Source organism: Gouania willdenowi, chromosome 8, assembly GCF_900634775.1.
Source record: "Gouania willdenowi chromosome 8, fGouWil2.1, whole genome shotgun sequence".
Lineage (NCBI taxonomy): Eukaryota > Metazoa > Chordata > Actinopteri > Blenniiformes > Gobiesocidae > Gouania > Gouania willdenowi.
The window spans coordinates 29,044,985-29,059,312 of NC_041051.1; the positions used below are offsets into that span (position 1 = coordinate 29,044,985).

Below are 14,328 nucleotides of genomic sequence, written 5' to 3' on the forward strand. Positions count from 1 at the left end.
ACAGATTTGATTGAGAATATATTTGCACTTTATTTACATATTTACAGTTTAATTGTATATTTGCACACATACACCGGTGTGGAAATTCATGCAGTTTTTTTCAAACTTTGAACCACGGGTGATCCAGCAGTTCCTCTAACCCCATTCGAAGGTCAGGATCTGGCCTCAGGCACTCCACCACAAAGGAGTTTCCCACTGGAGAGTAAAATGAAAGGAAGATTTTAGAACACTGATTGTCTATAAATCAGGGGTGTCAAAGATTCAAAAAGGAACTGCTATTTCTAATTTGACCAAAAGGGTCTCACTAGGGATGTAACGATTCACTCAACTCCCGATACGATTCGATTCACGATACTGGGTTCACGATACGATTCTCTCACGATTTATTTTACAAAATGGGACCGTAGACAAATTTTTTTTTTGAAAATACGGTACTATTTTCCTTTTATTTTTCATTGTCAAAATAATTGATTGATAAACTATTCAAAACAATGCAATTTAACTAAAAATAAATCTTGAATGAAATAAATAAAGGAATAATACAAATGAAAATGAAGCCTATTAATTTAAATTCTGGTTCTATAATAAACAATGCAAAACTGCATAATAGTTCTTTTTCTTTTAAAAGTGCAACTGAAAATGTATTTTGTGCCTTAACAATTGGACTTTAAAAAAAAACAAAAAAAAAACTGATTTACGTCATATTTGTTTGGACCAGCAGAGGGCGCTGGTAACACAGTGGTCGTTTGACATGCAGATATCTTGCAGTGAAGAAGAGAAGCTATGCTAGCAGACAGAGCTAATAGAAAAACGTGACTTTTACAGATATTCAAGTAATATTACAGATATTCTTTCGGTGCTAAAGGGATAATGAATCATTTATTAACATATTTAAGAGTAGAAGGCGGCCAGAAAGAAAGTATTAGCAGACTCCGCCCGCCGCCTACACTTGTGGATAGCGCCCTCTGCTGGTTAAAAAAAAGTACTGCGATTCAATTTTCAGAAAATCGATATCAACCGTGATACCTATGAATCGATTTTTAACTGCCTTACGATTAATCGTTACATCCCTAGGTCTCACCATAGTATATAAGACTGTTATAGGTGCACGTGCACTGATTTTCCTTTCATATGCCACAGTTTTAATAAAATCAGAATTAGGGCTGTCAATTAATTACAGGAAAAAAATAACGCACTGAAAAATTAACACCATTAATCGCTTATTTTTTCTTCTCATTGCGCACGTTCCCGGTATACTCAATACTAATGCAACGGCCACAACGGTAGAGAAGTCTTTGTGCGAGTAAATTTTAGTGTAAAAAAAAATAGAAAACTAAAGCCCAGTTGTGTGCAAATTGTGCAAGCGGAGCTTTGCTAGCCTCCAACCTTCCAGCGAAGCTCTACCACCTCAATGTTAACTATGTAGCAGCTAGCACAGACAGCGGTCCTTTGGACACCACAGTATACCGAGTGGCCAAGATGACAGGGTTCAGAGCCAAAATGAATAAATCCATGAGTTGTTAATAATGTTATTTTTGATGTGCTAATTCACAGTGCTGTGATTGATGAGTCTGTTTTTATTTATTATCTATTATCTGAAGGAGAGAAAAAGCAAGGAGCAATGGAAATGTCTGTTAAAAACAAAAAAATGACTTTACGAAGCCCAATTTGTAGTTTAATGTAATTTAAATGAAAATACCTCAAGTTGAGGGCATTTCTCAGCAAATGTTAGGTGAGATTAAAAAGGAGATTAATTAATCACACAATATTTTTAATCTATTGACAGCACTAATCAGAATGTACTTTCATTTATTAGCACAACAAAGGTAAAATGTTTTCAATCGTCATTATTTAGTGCTTATTATGCCATTAGTATACTGGTTTGAACCACTTTGACTAAAATGAGTTTGACACCCCTGCTGGACAGTACAGTCAAGTGTTTGTGTTTGCATGACTTACAGTGAGAGAGAGACGGTTTATGAGCCGTGTTTCTCCTGTTATGTGTTCCATTGTGCCATAGGCGTGGCGCAGGTACAGGTTACGAAGGAGGAGCCCGATCTGCCACACCGTGGTTTGTTCAGCCTGGTACTTCTTATGGAGGAGAAACTCCGGTGGGGCAAAAATCAGTGTACCTAGAATCAAAAACAAATGGAACATAAAAAGCAGTCACAACGAGAGTCAAAGAGGAAATTTTGTGGAATCTAAGATGTGCAACCAAGAAAAGAATTAAACACCAACCAGCAAACCGCTCATAGGGCACGTCTTTGACCCAATCACCACAGCCAAAGTCAATGATCTTTACGGATGGGGTTCCATTGGTGTTGGAAATCAGGATGTTATCTGCTTTAATGTCCCTGTGGAACACCACATTTTTATGCATTATGACCGCTGCTTTGAGGATTTGCTTGATGATAACCTGTAACAGAAAGAGACAGAAGGGTTAGGGTAAGACTGTCATTATACACATGTTTTATTTGCTATATTAAACAAACTTCCACAATTTAGGATATCTACAAAGAATAAAGCTTCGCACACACGGGAAAAAAACGATTATTAATACTAACTTTGAGTTGTTTAATGCATGCGCATGCTAGCTCCTAAGCCCCATCCCTCTCAAAGCTAAAGCTAGCCTGCAGGCTAAAGCGAGGAAAGTTGTTGCTAGCGGTCTTGAAACATCGCAGGAGAAACGCAGCAAAAAACACTTGGTAAACAAGCAAGGCAAGTCAAATTCTCTTATCTGAGAACACTTTGGGTTTGATGAAAAATTAAGTAAATTATAATTGATAATTAATTACAATTATAGCGTAGTTAACTTTAAATATCTGTTGTTGTCGTAATCATAATTGAATTGTAATTGAGTTCAGATAATTAACTTTGTAATTGTAACTACCCTGAAAATATTATAAAAATTGTCAATTATAAAAACTGGGGAACCATGTTACAGTTCTATGGACTGTTCTCCAAATATGTAGTTAGTCACCAGTGATTAAAATATGTTTGATATCAAGCTTTCCAGCATTGAAATCAAGGGGTATATTGACAGAAAAAGAAAAAAAAAAAACATGTATTTTACAGCTGACTTAGGACCTGTTATCATAAGAGATGCTAATGTTTATTAGGTTATTTATTTCAGGCTCAGTAATTGTGATTAATTGTAATTGATTGAACTTTAGTAATTGAGAACATAACCAAAACAAATAGATGAGAGACAAGGCTGTTATATATAACCCTTGACATTTTTAACTAATTTACAGCAAAGAAATACACATTTATCACTGATTTAAAGCTAAAAGGTCAAATCCTCTCTGAGAAGTCTTCCCAGTACAAAAATCTATCTTTTAAAAAATCTAAATTAGCGGTGCCAGTTAAAACAGTAATACACATTAAACAACTCATATACATATACCTAATAAATTGAGTTGCTATTCATAAAGCCTGTTTTATTCTTTTCCTCTCTGACAGGTTCAATCATCTGCAGACGTGAGACCTTTTTGGAAATCAAAGAGCTCCCTCCCTCACGTTATAGAGTTGACCTTCTATAGACGCGATGGGCACGGTGTTATCGTTGTCCCCCAGCTACCGTAAGGCGGCCCTATTTGAGGACGGCCCAGCCACTGTGGGCCACTACACGGCAGTCCAGAACAGCAAGAACGCTAAGGATGCTGCAACGGCTGCTAAGTCCCTCAAACGCCCCTCCATAATCAATGTGTTACCATGGAAACGCATCGTCGCTGTATCAGCGAAGAGGAAGGGTTCCAAGAAGCTGCAGTCAGAAGGCGGCGATGGCGGGAAAGGGAGTTCCCCGGACGGTCATGTTGTCTCCTCTGCCAACTCGGACTCTAACAGCCTGAAGCTGAAAAAGTCTCAGTCCTGCGCGAACCTCTCGTCGTACACGTCAAGCCAGGACCCGTCAGTGACCGCCACCACTACCTCTTCCCTCCTGCCCACCTCCAAAACCCTCGCCAACGTAGCTACCGTGGTGGGCAAGAAGAATTCCCTCACAGGCTCTGGGATCCAGGCGTCCACTGCTGTCGGAACGCCTAAACGCGTCATCGTCCAGGTACGCTGTCCAGAACTTCCTGTGTAGTTTAAGGACTGCTGTCAAGAGATTTAAAAAATATGTGATTAATGAATTATGCTCTGTAATATTAATCTAATTAATCTCTTTTTTTTCTCACCTAAAAATTGCTGAGAAAACTTGAGGTATTTTTATTTAAATGATTATTGTGGCAGATCAAAAGATTGATACATAACAAAGTGTACTTTTGCCAATCTCCAAATAATGGAAAATACAAATGAAACTAGAATATTTACATTTCCTGAAGAAAATGCTAGTAAGGAAACAGAAAACTCGAAGCATGTTGCAGTTAGCACCGTCCGTGCTAGCCGCTCCATGTTTAGCATTAAGGTGGTAAACTCTTTCTTGCACAATTTGCACGCAACTGGACTTTTGTTTTCAATCCAGTGTTTTTATAAGCCAAAATTAACGCCAACAAAGCTGAGAAGCTTGTGCGTCAGTATTATTGGTACACCAAGAACTCTTGAAAGGTTCCGCGCTGCGTGGAGCGCAAAAAAAACCCCAAAGTGTCTCCTAGTACGTAATATGTATCCATATACCGGCATTCTATCCGTACAAAAGATGACATTACCGGAAGTCACATATTCGTGCAGTTAGGGATAGTTAGTCCGTAACGTATAGTGTTAGGGTTAGTTAGTCCATAACATAGTTGACGTATTAATACAAACGGAAGTACAAGTGCATAGCACCTCATTGGCCAGTTTAGGTCATGTGGTGCACCTATCACGTTACCTTAACTGGTCATTGAAGGGTGTTGGATAGAATGCCAGTATATTTGTTATGTATTTTTTAGTGCGTAATTTTTTTTTCTCCATAATTAATTAATCACAATTAACATGATAAAGTCACAGCCCTAAGTTTAACAACACTTCCACTGATTAGTCCTTATTCTGACTCTCTTTCTCTGTATTTTAAACTCAGGCCTCCACCAGTGAACTGATGCGTAGCCTGGGGGAGTTCCTGTGCCGTCGCTGCTACAAACTGAAGCGTCTCTCCCCGACCGACCCCGTGCTGTGGTTGCGCAGCGTCGACCGATCCCTCCTCCTCCAGGGCTGGCAGGATCAGGGCTTCATCACTCCAGCCAACGTGGTCTTCCTCTACATGCTGTGTCGCGATGTGGTCTCGTCCGAGGTGGTGTCGGAGCGTGAGCTGCAGGCGTCGCTGCTCACCTGCCTTTACCTCTCCTACTCCTACATGGGCAACGAGATCTCCTACCCTCTGAAGCCCTTCCTGGTTGAGGCCGAAAAGGATGCCTTCTGGGACCGCTGCCTGGAAATCATCAACCGCATGAGCGGCAAAATGCTCCAGATCAACACCGACCCGCACTTCTTCACCCAGGTCTTTGCAGACCTGAAGAACGAGAGCAAGAAAGAGGAGGAGAAGACCAAACTCCTCATAGGCCTTGACCGATAGGAGGGAGCGGGTGGCAGGGGAGGGGGATAGTCAGGTAGAAAGATCACAGGTTGAAGACAAACACAATGCAGTATAGCGCTAGCTTTGCGTAGACTGTTGTCTGGCATCTCAACTGGGACAGCATCACCCAAAGAAAGCAGTATTTATTAGCATGACTGCGATTGGATGGAAGGTCGACACGTAATGCATTTTTCCACTTGAAAAAGTTTGACGTAAACAAGCAAATTAATGTGAGCAAGAAGGAAAAAAAAGCCACAGAGAGAGGGTGAACTTTTTCTACTTTCTGAACGGTCAAAGTTACAAATTATTCAAAACTACGATGTAAACTTTTTCTTAATCCAGCATCTTTTAATCCATCATTTCATCCACAAACATTTAGTCTAATGTCACTGTAGAAATGTATTCATTCATTTATTTATTTATTCATTGTCTGTCCCCATTTATCAAGTTCTCAGGGCTCAGTTCACTTTGGAACGTAGTTTAGTCCTAATACTTCATATTTTTATGCTAGCAGGTCTCGTTGAGCTCGCGGCCCCCAAAAGTAAACGCACAAAATGAGTCCAAAATCCACATTACAACAACTAAAAACACACAAAATGAAAGAGTATTATACAAAACCACATCAAAAATATACATAATGACTCTAAAAACACATTTAAAGACAAACAATAGACACAAAATGAGAGAAAAACGTACAAAAATGACTGTGAAATATACAAAACGATGATTAAAGTACGCAAATTGAATCCAAAACACAATACAACAGCAAACACACAAAATGAAAGGAAAACACACAAAACAATGACAAAAACACACATTACAACACAAACACACACAATGGCAGAAGATTATACAAAACCACACCAAATAATACACAGAATGACTCTAAAAACACACAAAATACAACAAAAAAAAACACTTAATGACAAAAAACAGAAAACAAACACACAAAGTGAGAGAAAAACTGCAAAACGATGACTAAAATACGCAAAATGATTCCGAAACACAAAACAACAAACATACATAATGAGAAGAAAACAAACAAAGCAATGACAAAAACACACACAACCTTTCTTCTTAATTCTTAAATTCTTCAATGTTTTAAATACTGGGGTGAATGTTAAAAAAGTGGCCCTCGATTCAGACAATCACATTTTTTTGGCCCCCACTGTGGTAAAACTATTGGCTAGAGAGGTAGAAGAGGTAGTTGTAGATTTCATAAGAAAACTAGTTTCAAACTAAATTTTATTTGCATATTTGTTTGTCTTTCAATAAAATGTCTTAATAGTTGAAATATTGATCAGTTTAATCCGTTGGATTACGAGATGCCAGACAACACAAAATTATGACACACATAAAAAATAATACATATATGCACATATACAGTATGATACCACCTCACATGATTTATATGTGTATAATATCCAACATTCAGGTACTGTATCTATATACAAATTAATCCCACTGCATGGAGTTGATTTATACATCTTTGCACCACTTGCTTAATGCCGACTCCACTTTATCTTGATCCATTATTTATATCATGTAAAAAGCATGAATTGATGGAGTTTTTAGCAAAAAAAGGTATAATGTTGATCCAATAGGGAATACACATGGAATACCTTTGAATTTGGACACTGGATATGTATTTTTAATAAGTCATAAGTACTAACGACCAAGGCACAGTTTAAACATCCAAGTAGTAATTATTGTGGGAAAAGAAGTAAAGGGGAAATGCAATACTGACCACCTGGGAGACACATTTTAACAAAGGGCATGATCTTATTTCTTCGTTCTTTTTCCACATTTCCTCAAAACGAAGGAATGAAAGAATGCGTTGCATTGTGTGTGTGTGTGTGTGTGTGTGTGTGTGCGTCGCACAACAAATATAAAAGATGGTGCTTGTTTTACGGAGGACAAACGGATCTCGTGACTTCCCCCTGTCGACACTTGCCTCTGTTGAAAAATAAAATTGAAAATCTGATTAAGTTGTGGAGGAATGCGGCGAGACGCTCTGAATAAATGGATGGATGTGACTTCTTCCAAAGCAACGCTGTCATGTTGTCGTTAACGTCAAGAAACCTTTGCATCATCTCACATCGACCAACTTTTCCTCGAAGCAGAAACTTTGAAAACACTGCAGAATCGTTCTGTCGGTACGAATCAGAGGCGGGACAATCCTCAGTTGATATTCAAAGACTCTCTAACTTATTCACCGACTTTTATGACATGCATGTGAGCTTTTTTAGGTTTCCCAGCATGCTGCTTTGTGTTGGGCACACCGCGCCTCGTCAAATGCTAAAGGCTCGACTAAGTGATGTGACATGCAGGGTAGAGACACCGCAACCATGCCAGTGCTGATTTAACACTGATTTACGAAAGGTTTGTGCGCGTAAAAATGTACGCAAAACACACAGTAGAAGAAAGAGACGCAAGTAAATCAATGTAGCACACACATTTAGCACGTTTTAAATGTCACAGCTTTACTCACAGATGGCTGCAGTCGTTGTTGGACGAGCAGACGTAGGCAGAAGCGAAGGCCATGCAGAGAAGGCCGCTTTTCTGCTGAGTCAGCATTTCTGAGCTACTTTCTCCTCCGGTCCTCTTCTTCTATCCATCCATGTGTTGTTCTTTTTTTTTATATTTCCAATGTCGTTCTTCTTGTTTTCCCCACAGCATTGACTTTCTCTCAGATGGTGTTTATCCTGCTTTTAGTCTCATTTGTTTGCTGTGATTCAAGAATTCTTTCAGTCTCGTCTTCCACTAAATTCTCCAAAACTTAACAAAGATTAGAGCTAGGGCTGGGCAATATGGTCCAAAACTTACATCTCAATATTTTTTCTCAAAATGGCGATATGCGATATGAATCTCGATAATTTAAATCTTACCAGAAAGACAATACAGGTTTAAATTTGCTGATTCACAGACACATTCACTAACAAACAGCTGCACAATATGTTCCACTTCAGGCTTTTTTCTTCTTTAAGGGACAGCACGTGTGAGTGCGTTCTAAAGTGTGGCTTGTTTAGTAATAGCTCTGGGTTAGGACTCACTCAGAAATCCATCTAACTGTTTTTCATGCTGTTCTGAGAAGTAGAGAAAGAAACAACTCCTAAAACAGATATTTTGATACAAAATACGCTATAAAAATATATATATATATCAATGTAGGCAATATTGTGATTTTCTATATTGCCAAAATAGAAAACTTAATATATCCTGAATCTCGATATATCACCCAGCCCTAATTAGCACTCATTATTTAGGATCTTAGTAAATCCGACACTGTGTGCCATACATTTAACACTTTAAAGGTGTGTATTTGACCCAAATTCAGGGGTCGATTTAACACTTTTGAAAGTTAATTTAATATGATGGCGTTTTAGGGCCGCAATAAAAATGAAATAAAAAATGTGGGCAGTACAAGATTAAAGTCGTAATATTTCAAGAATTAAATATTCTGAAAATAAAGTCGTAAATTTTTGATAATAAAGTCTTAAAATTCTGAGAATAACTTTAATAACCAGAATAACCAACTTTCAGCTTATAGTGCTCAGATTTTTTATTTTATCTTAATGTGACCCTAATACACTGTCGTAGTAAAATGAACACAGAACAACACTTTATATAGTTGATTTTACTCATAACTAATACTGTTCAGTGTCAAGAAATTAAAGCCTGGTTCAATTTACCACTGAAAGTATAAACATATTTAAACAGCCATAATTTTGGTTCACTTCCTAAAGTGTGAAGTTAAATATTTTGGGTGTTAGAATAACACTGTAGTCTGTTTTTTTGGTCTTAAACAAGAAAGCTGACATGGAGAATCTTGCTGTTTATGGGCCACTTTTGGCATTATGAAGGCCACAAAAATGGGATTTTCCAACCTGAGGTAGTATAATGACCAATTTGAACATCAAGAAAATGACAATTACACCATTTTTACAACCAGAGTTTAGAAAAAAAAAAAAAATCTGAGTTTTAAATCCTTTTTGTGTTGAAATTTCAAATATTTTCAGTTACTTTGGATTGAGTTCAGTTACACTGGATTGTAAGACACAAATTATTTGATTCTAGTATAATTGTCATGATGAGACCTCATCAGGAATTCTCTAAAGATTCCCATGGACTAGTTTCGCTCCCCTGGTATTCACCACAGATTCAACGCATGATAGAGGAGTGAAAAGAGGCAGAATAATAAGGAAATAAGCAGCCCTTATTGAGAGTTTGATGATTTGTTTTTGATGAAGGCGTTCTACCTTGTTGATGTCACATCGCTGAGTCTAGCTGAGGAAAGTTCTGTAAGGGCAGAGATTTTGTGCCATATCATTCTAAAGACTCTTTATTTTATACAAAAAACAAAAACAAAAGAAAAAAAAACATACAAAGAAAATGAGCCAAATGTGTCTATGTCTGTGACTGCGGATCAAAAGTGAGACTTTTTCCACAATGTTGTGTTTATGAAACATGAAGTGAAGAAGAGAAACTGTCTTTAAAAAGGAAAGGAAGAAGGAGCGAAACTGGGAACTTTCAGCATCCACGGAAATGCTTTGTTTCACTTTTAAAGTGTAATCTAAATCTGGAACTTTTCCTCATGCGTTATGGATCTTTATGAGATGATTTACCTCTTTGAATAATCAGGACTGCATTTTAAACGTGTATTATTGTAACCGAATGTCACATGTTTTCCACAGGCTGGGTGTCCCTACACTGCAGGTTATGGGTTTAGGTGATCAATCACTATCACCGTCCAGGCTGCAAAAACAAACATGTAGCCGCGATCCAGAACTGAAACTGGTGAGATGAACAGGCACAGTATCTATGGTCAAACACATGCATATTCAAGCCGTTTTTACCTGCAGCAAAAGTAAAACACAAGTAGCATCTTTTTAAAACTGACATACGAGCAATTCTGTTGTCATCATAGAATGTGTTTAGGGTTATGTAACTTTATGCTAGCATTAAACCGAACGCGGACAAAGTTTTGTTTTCCTACACTTCATGTATTAGGTGAATCATCCAGCTTTAGTGAAGAGAACAACGTGGATACAAGTTGAAATGGTTGTAACATCCGTCAGGCTTTTTATTCTCTGCGCTTTACAAAGGAACAAGTTGCATTTACTTGTTCCAGCATTGTTTTCTATAAAACATACATTGGCCCTCATTTATCAACTATTCGTACCCTCAGCTGTGATAGGAGCATAAGCAGACACACATTCAGAACAGATCAAAACAGATCATTAGAATGAATTAAACTGAATAAAATACATTTTTTAATAGTCCATGTTACTGATACCACCTTTTTGGTTTTTATTTCACAGAATACTGTATAACACCACGGCTAAACTCTGCACACACGCACATAGGATGCAGCGCTGCTATGCTCTGTCTTGGCAAACGCGGTTCTATTTCCTGTGTACAGCCCATCACTGCGGTCTGTACGGAGGAAGTAGGACCTCATTCATGCTTTTAAGTGTAAATAGTTCCCTAAACTTTTACAAATGCGCTGCAGTAATCAGGTTAAATTGGCTGAAGGCATCATAAACACAGACAAGGGACAACATTTAGTCATTTTTAAACTGTTTTAATTTATTTTAATGTAATATTTATTGCCTACAGCGAGAAGATAGATATAAATGTCATATTTCCGTGTGTCACTCCAGGATCTCTGCTGTGAAGTTTTTTCTCAGCTCACACAGGAGGGCGGACTTTAACTGCTCAGCAGCTGATCCTCTTCTACAGAGCGTTTAAATTAACTTCCTTTAAGTCAAGTTCTCACACAGTCAAAAAGCACATCTTTGTTTTTCTCCACCTCAGATGTGAGGATGCTGGTTTTCATCTTGAAAAAGCTTCATTTGTGGGCGGGGCCTCTGAAACAGGAGGGCGTAACAAGGTTAATGACGATCGAATTCAGTTGCCGCATTTATCAACATCTTATCATTTGTACGCTGGGACTGATCAGATACGAATGTTTCATAAATCACATGTTTTTCCTGTCATACGAGCAAATGTGAACTCATTTGCACCCTTTTTCACGCAAGGTTGATAAATGACGGCCAGTGTCTTTTTTTTTATCAAATGAGTTTTCTCTATGTGAACGCATAGACAGTTTCATGTGAGTGCTTAAATACAATGAGTATGTCATACAGAAGTGATGCCAGTGTTGCATCGAAATCTCTGACCCATCATATTACAGTACGTGACTGCCCTATCAACGCGTACATAGTCAACATCAACCAATAGCAACACTGGCATCCCTTTGATGTCTCCTACTTTACGTATTTATTCACTAGCCTGATTTTGTGCGCACGTAGCAAACAAGCACGTAAAGGTTTTATGTGCAAGCACGTAAACTCCTTTAATGACGAAATGTGAATATTTTGTTCCAGCTCACAGAGCCACTAAAGTGACATAACATACCTTGTTTTTTTTAAATGATTTTACATGTTCGTGTAGAAGTTCTGAGCTCACGTTGACATGGTGAAATCACAGAACGGGTCACAGAACACTGACATCTTTTAGGTGTAACCTACTTCTGTGTATTCATGCGGACTCGTAAATGTGTTAACATGCTAACGTAGAACTTTAATGTGAGCACGTAAAACTCATTAGAAAAACAAAGCATATTAATGTCATTTTAGGGTTATGTTTAGCCACACTTCCTCAGCAAAAACATTGCTTTCATGTACCTTTCATCTCTGTTTTTAAAACACCAAAAAGAAAAGCTAAGCTAACGCATTTTTTTTTTTGTTTCTTTTTTTGGTATTTGTGAATTACAGACGTACTTAGCAACAGATTCCAGCAGCCATGTGGCTAAAGTAACAAGCGTAACTTGCTAATGTTAGCTTAGCGGCTAAAAGGCTAAAGAGAGGTTTTACTCTATCTACCTAAAATCAAACATTAAAACTTCTAAAAGCAAGTCTTTCTGTGAACAAAGGTAGTATTCTGAACAAATGAATAATTGACACATTTAGTAGAGTAGTTTCACCAAGTGTTTAAACCAGAGGTGTCAAAGTTTGAGTTTAGGGGCCACAAAAAGCCAAGTTCATAAAAACACTGCATTATACAGTAGTTCCTTATTTATCTTTAACACTTCCATATGTAAACAACTATATATGAATTTCATAAGGTGTTCAAACATGAGTGTTACAGATATCTGGAACTGCACTAAGTAATGATAATAAAGACTAATGCACATCCAAATCAAGGCCTGCGGTCCATTTTGGCACATCATAGCATCTAATTTTTCCAATTTAAGAGTTAAAATGACATGGAAAAGATTCATTGAGCAATTTATTGTAATGTTTCAGATGTTTGTGACTGACGAATAATGTCCACACAGGGCACAAAAGTGGTAAAAATGTTTTTATTTCCTCAAATTGGGTTGAATGTACCCCAAACTATTTTGAGTTTAAGACTCCAGGACTGATCTTTGATTGAACTCTTACTTTAAGTAGAATGGGACGCTCTTGAGTTTGGCAACCCTGGTTTAAACTCACACAGCTTCAACTGCAACTCCCAGTGATAGCGACAATCTGTTTAAACTGGGCTGTCGCTTTAACTCACATTCGTACTGGAATAGAATGTGACTATTCATTGGCTGGGTAGAAACTCACTGAGTTGAATAAATTGCAATAAACACCAAATGTTAGCTTTTGCTCCTGAACGGTCAACTTTCAAGCACAGGGTCCTTTTTTCCTCATTGCCCACAAACTAATTTAGCTTCTGAAGTTTGAAAGCAATGCTTGATCATGTCTACATCAATATTACAAGAAATTGTGAGAAGCTATTGGTTCAAAGCCTCAAAAAATGTATTACCCACGAATAAAATGATTGGTTCGAAACTGATTTCAGCTGAAACTAACTAATTAATTATAAGTGTATCGCTCTCATGTATGAAGTTAAAATTCCCATACAGACTTTATATTTTGAGAGACCGCAGCAAAACTAACTAAACATTGTTTATTTAGCCTCTTTAGTGAGACAAAAAATGACAAAAAATCACTTTCAAAAATGTGAAATTCACTGAAATTACTGTTATTGTCCGTGTTACACAACAAAAGTGCAATATTACTTTTAGAGAATTCTCAAACGTATTGATCCCCAATCAATCACAGTGAACACACATCCATGCTGCAAGTGTTTCCTCATGTCCAAGACATACATAGAATTAATGTAACATTTCTTCAATTAATTTGTATGCTTTGTGGGAATAATCTCACAGAAGTGATTGATGACCATGTTTTTGTAGGAAACGGTTTTAAACTCCTGTTATAGTCCTGCTTGCTTCATCCATGAACTCATGACAATGTGCCATATTACATTAGCCGAAGCTATTGTGTAACATGTGAAGCTTCTACTGACAACAAAGTTGTGTTTTCTTTCTTTTTTTTGCATTAAAAAAAAATAAATAAATAAAAATAAATCATAATATCGTGTAAACAAGAATCTTTGTTGAACAAAAGTCAAAGACTAGTGTTACTGAGTGCTGACACTGCGATCTGTTACTCTGTGGATGTATGAATAATATGTATGTGAGAACTAAGAACACGTTGATCAACTGTAACAGAAAGTTTGTATTAAAATAAATCTTCACAGGCACGACCTTGTGTGTGTGTTTTTTTAATTATTATTATTATTATTATTATTATTAAAAGCTAATGTGAAACCTCTTCCTCTGGGGCAAAGTGGAAACTTCATTTAATGCACTCCTAAAGCATGGGAGCAGGAAAAGTAATCTATGGATGGATGGATGGATGGATGGGTGGATGGGTGGATGGATGGATGGATGGATGACTGTGATAAAATATTTGAGATAGTTTTCAATTGAACCACAG

The 14,328-nt window shown here is 37.4% G+C and overlaps 1 protein-coding gene across 1 annotated transcript in view; it reads left to right on the top strand.

Annotated features, from left to right (window-relative positions):
• LOC114468484 (cyclin-dependent kinase 5 activator 1-like) overlaps nucleotides 1-6,355 on the top strand; it is an 8,411-nt gene extending 2,056 nt beyond the window's left edge. Inside the window, exons 2-3 of the mRNA XM_028455412.1 lie at nucleotides 3,463-4,060; nucleotides 5,000-6,355. Of these exons, the coding sequence (XP_028311213.1) occupies nucleotides 3,548-4,060; nucleotides 5,000-5,491 (1,005 nt within the window). The 5' untranslated portion in view covers nucleotides 3,463-3,547 and the 3' untranslated portion in view covers nucleotides 5,492-6,355. The remainder of the gene's footprint in view (nucleotides 1-3,462; nucleotides 4,061-4,999) is intronic.
• Nucleotides 6,356-14,328: the final 7,973 nt, after the last annotated feature.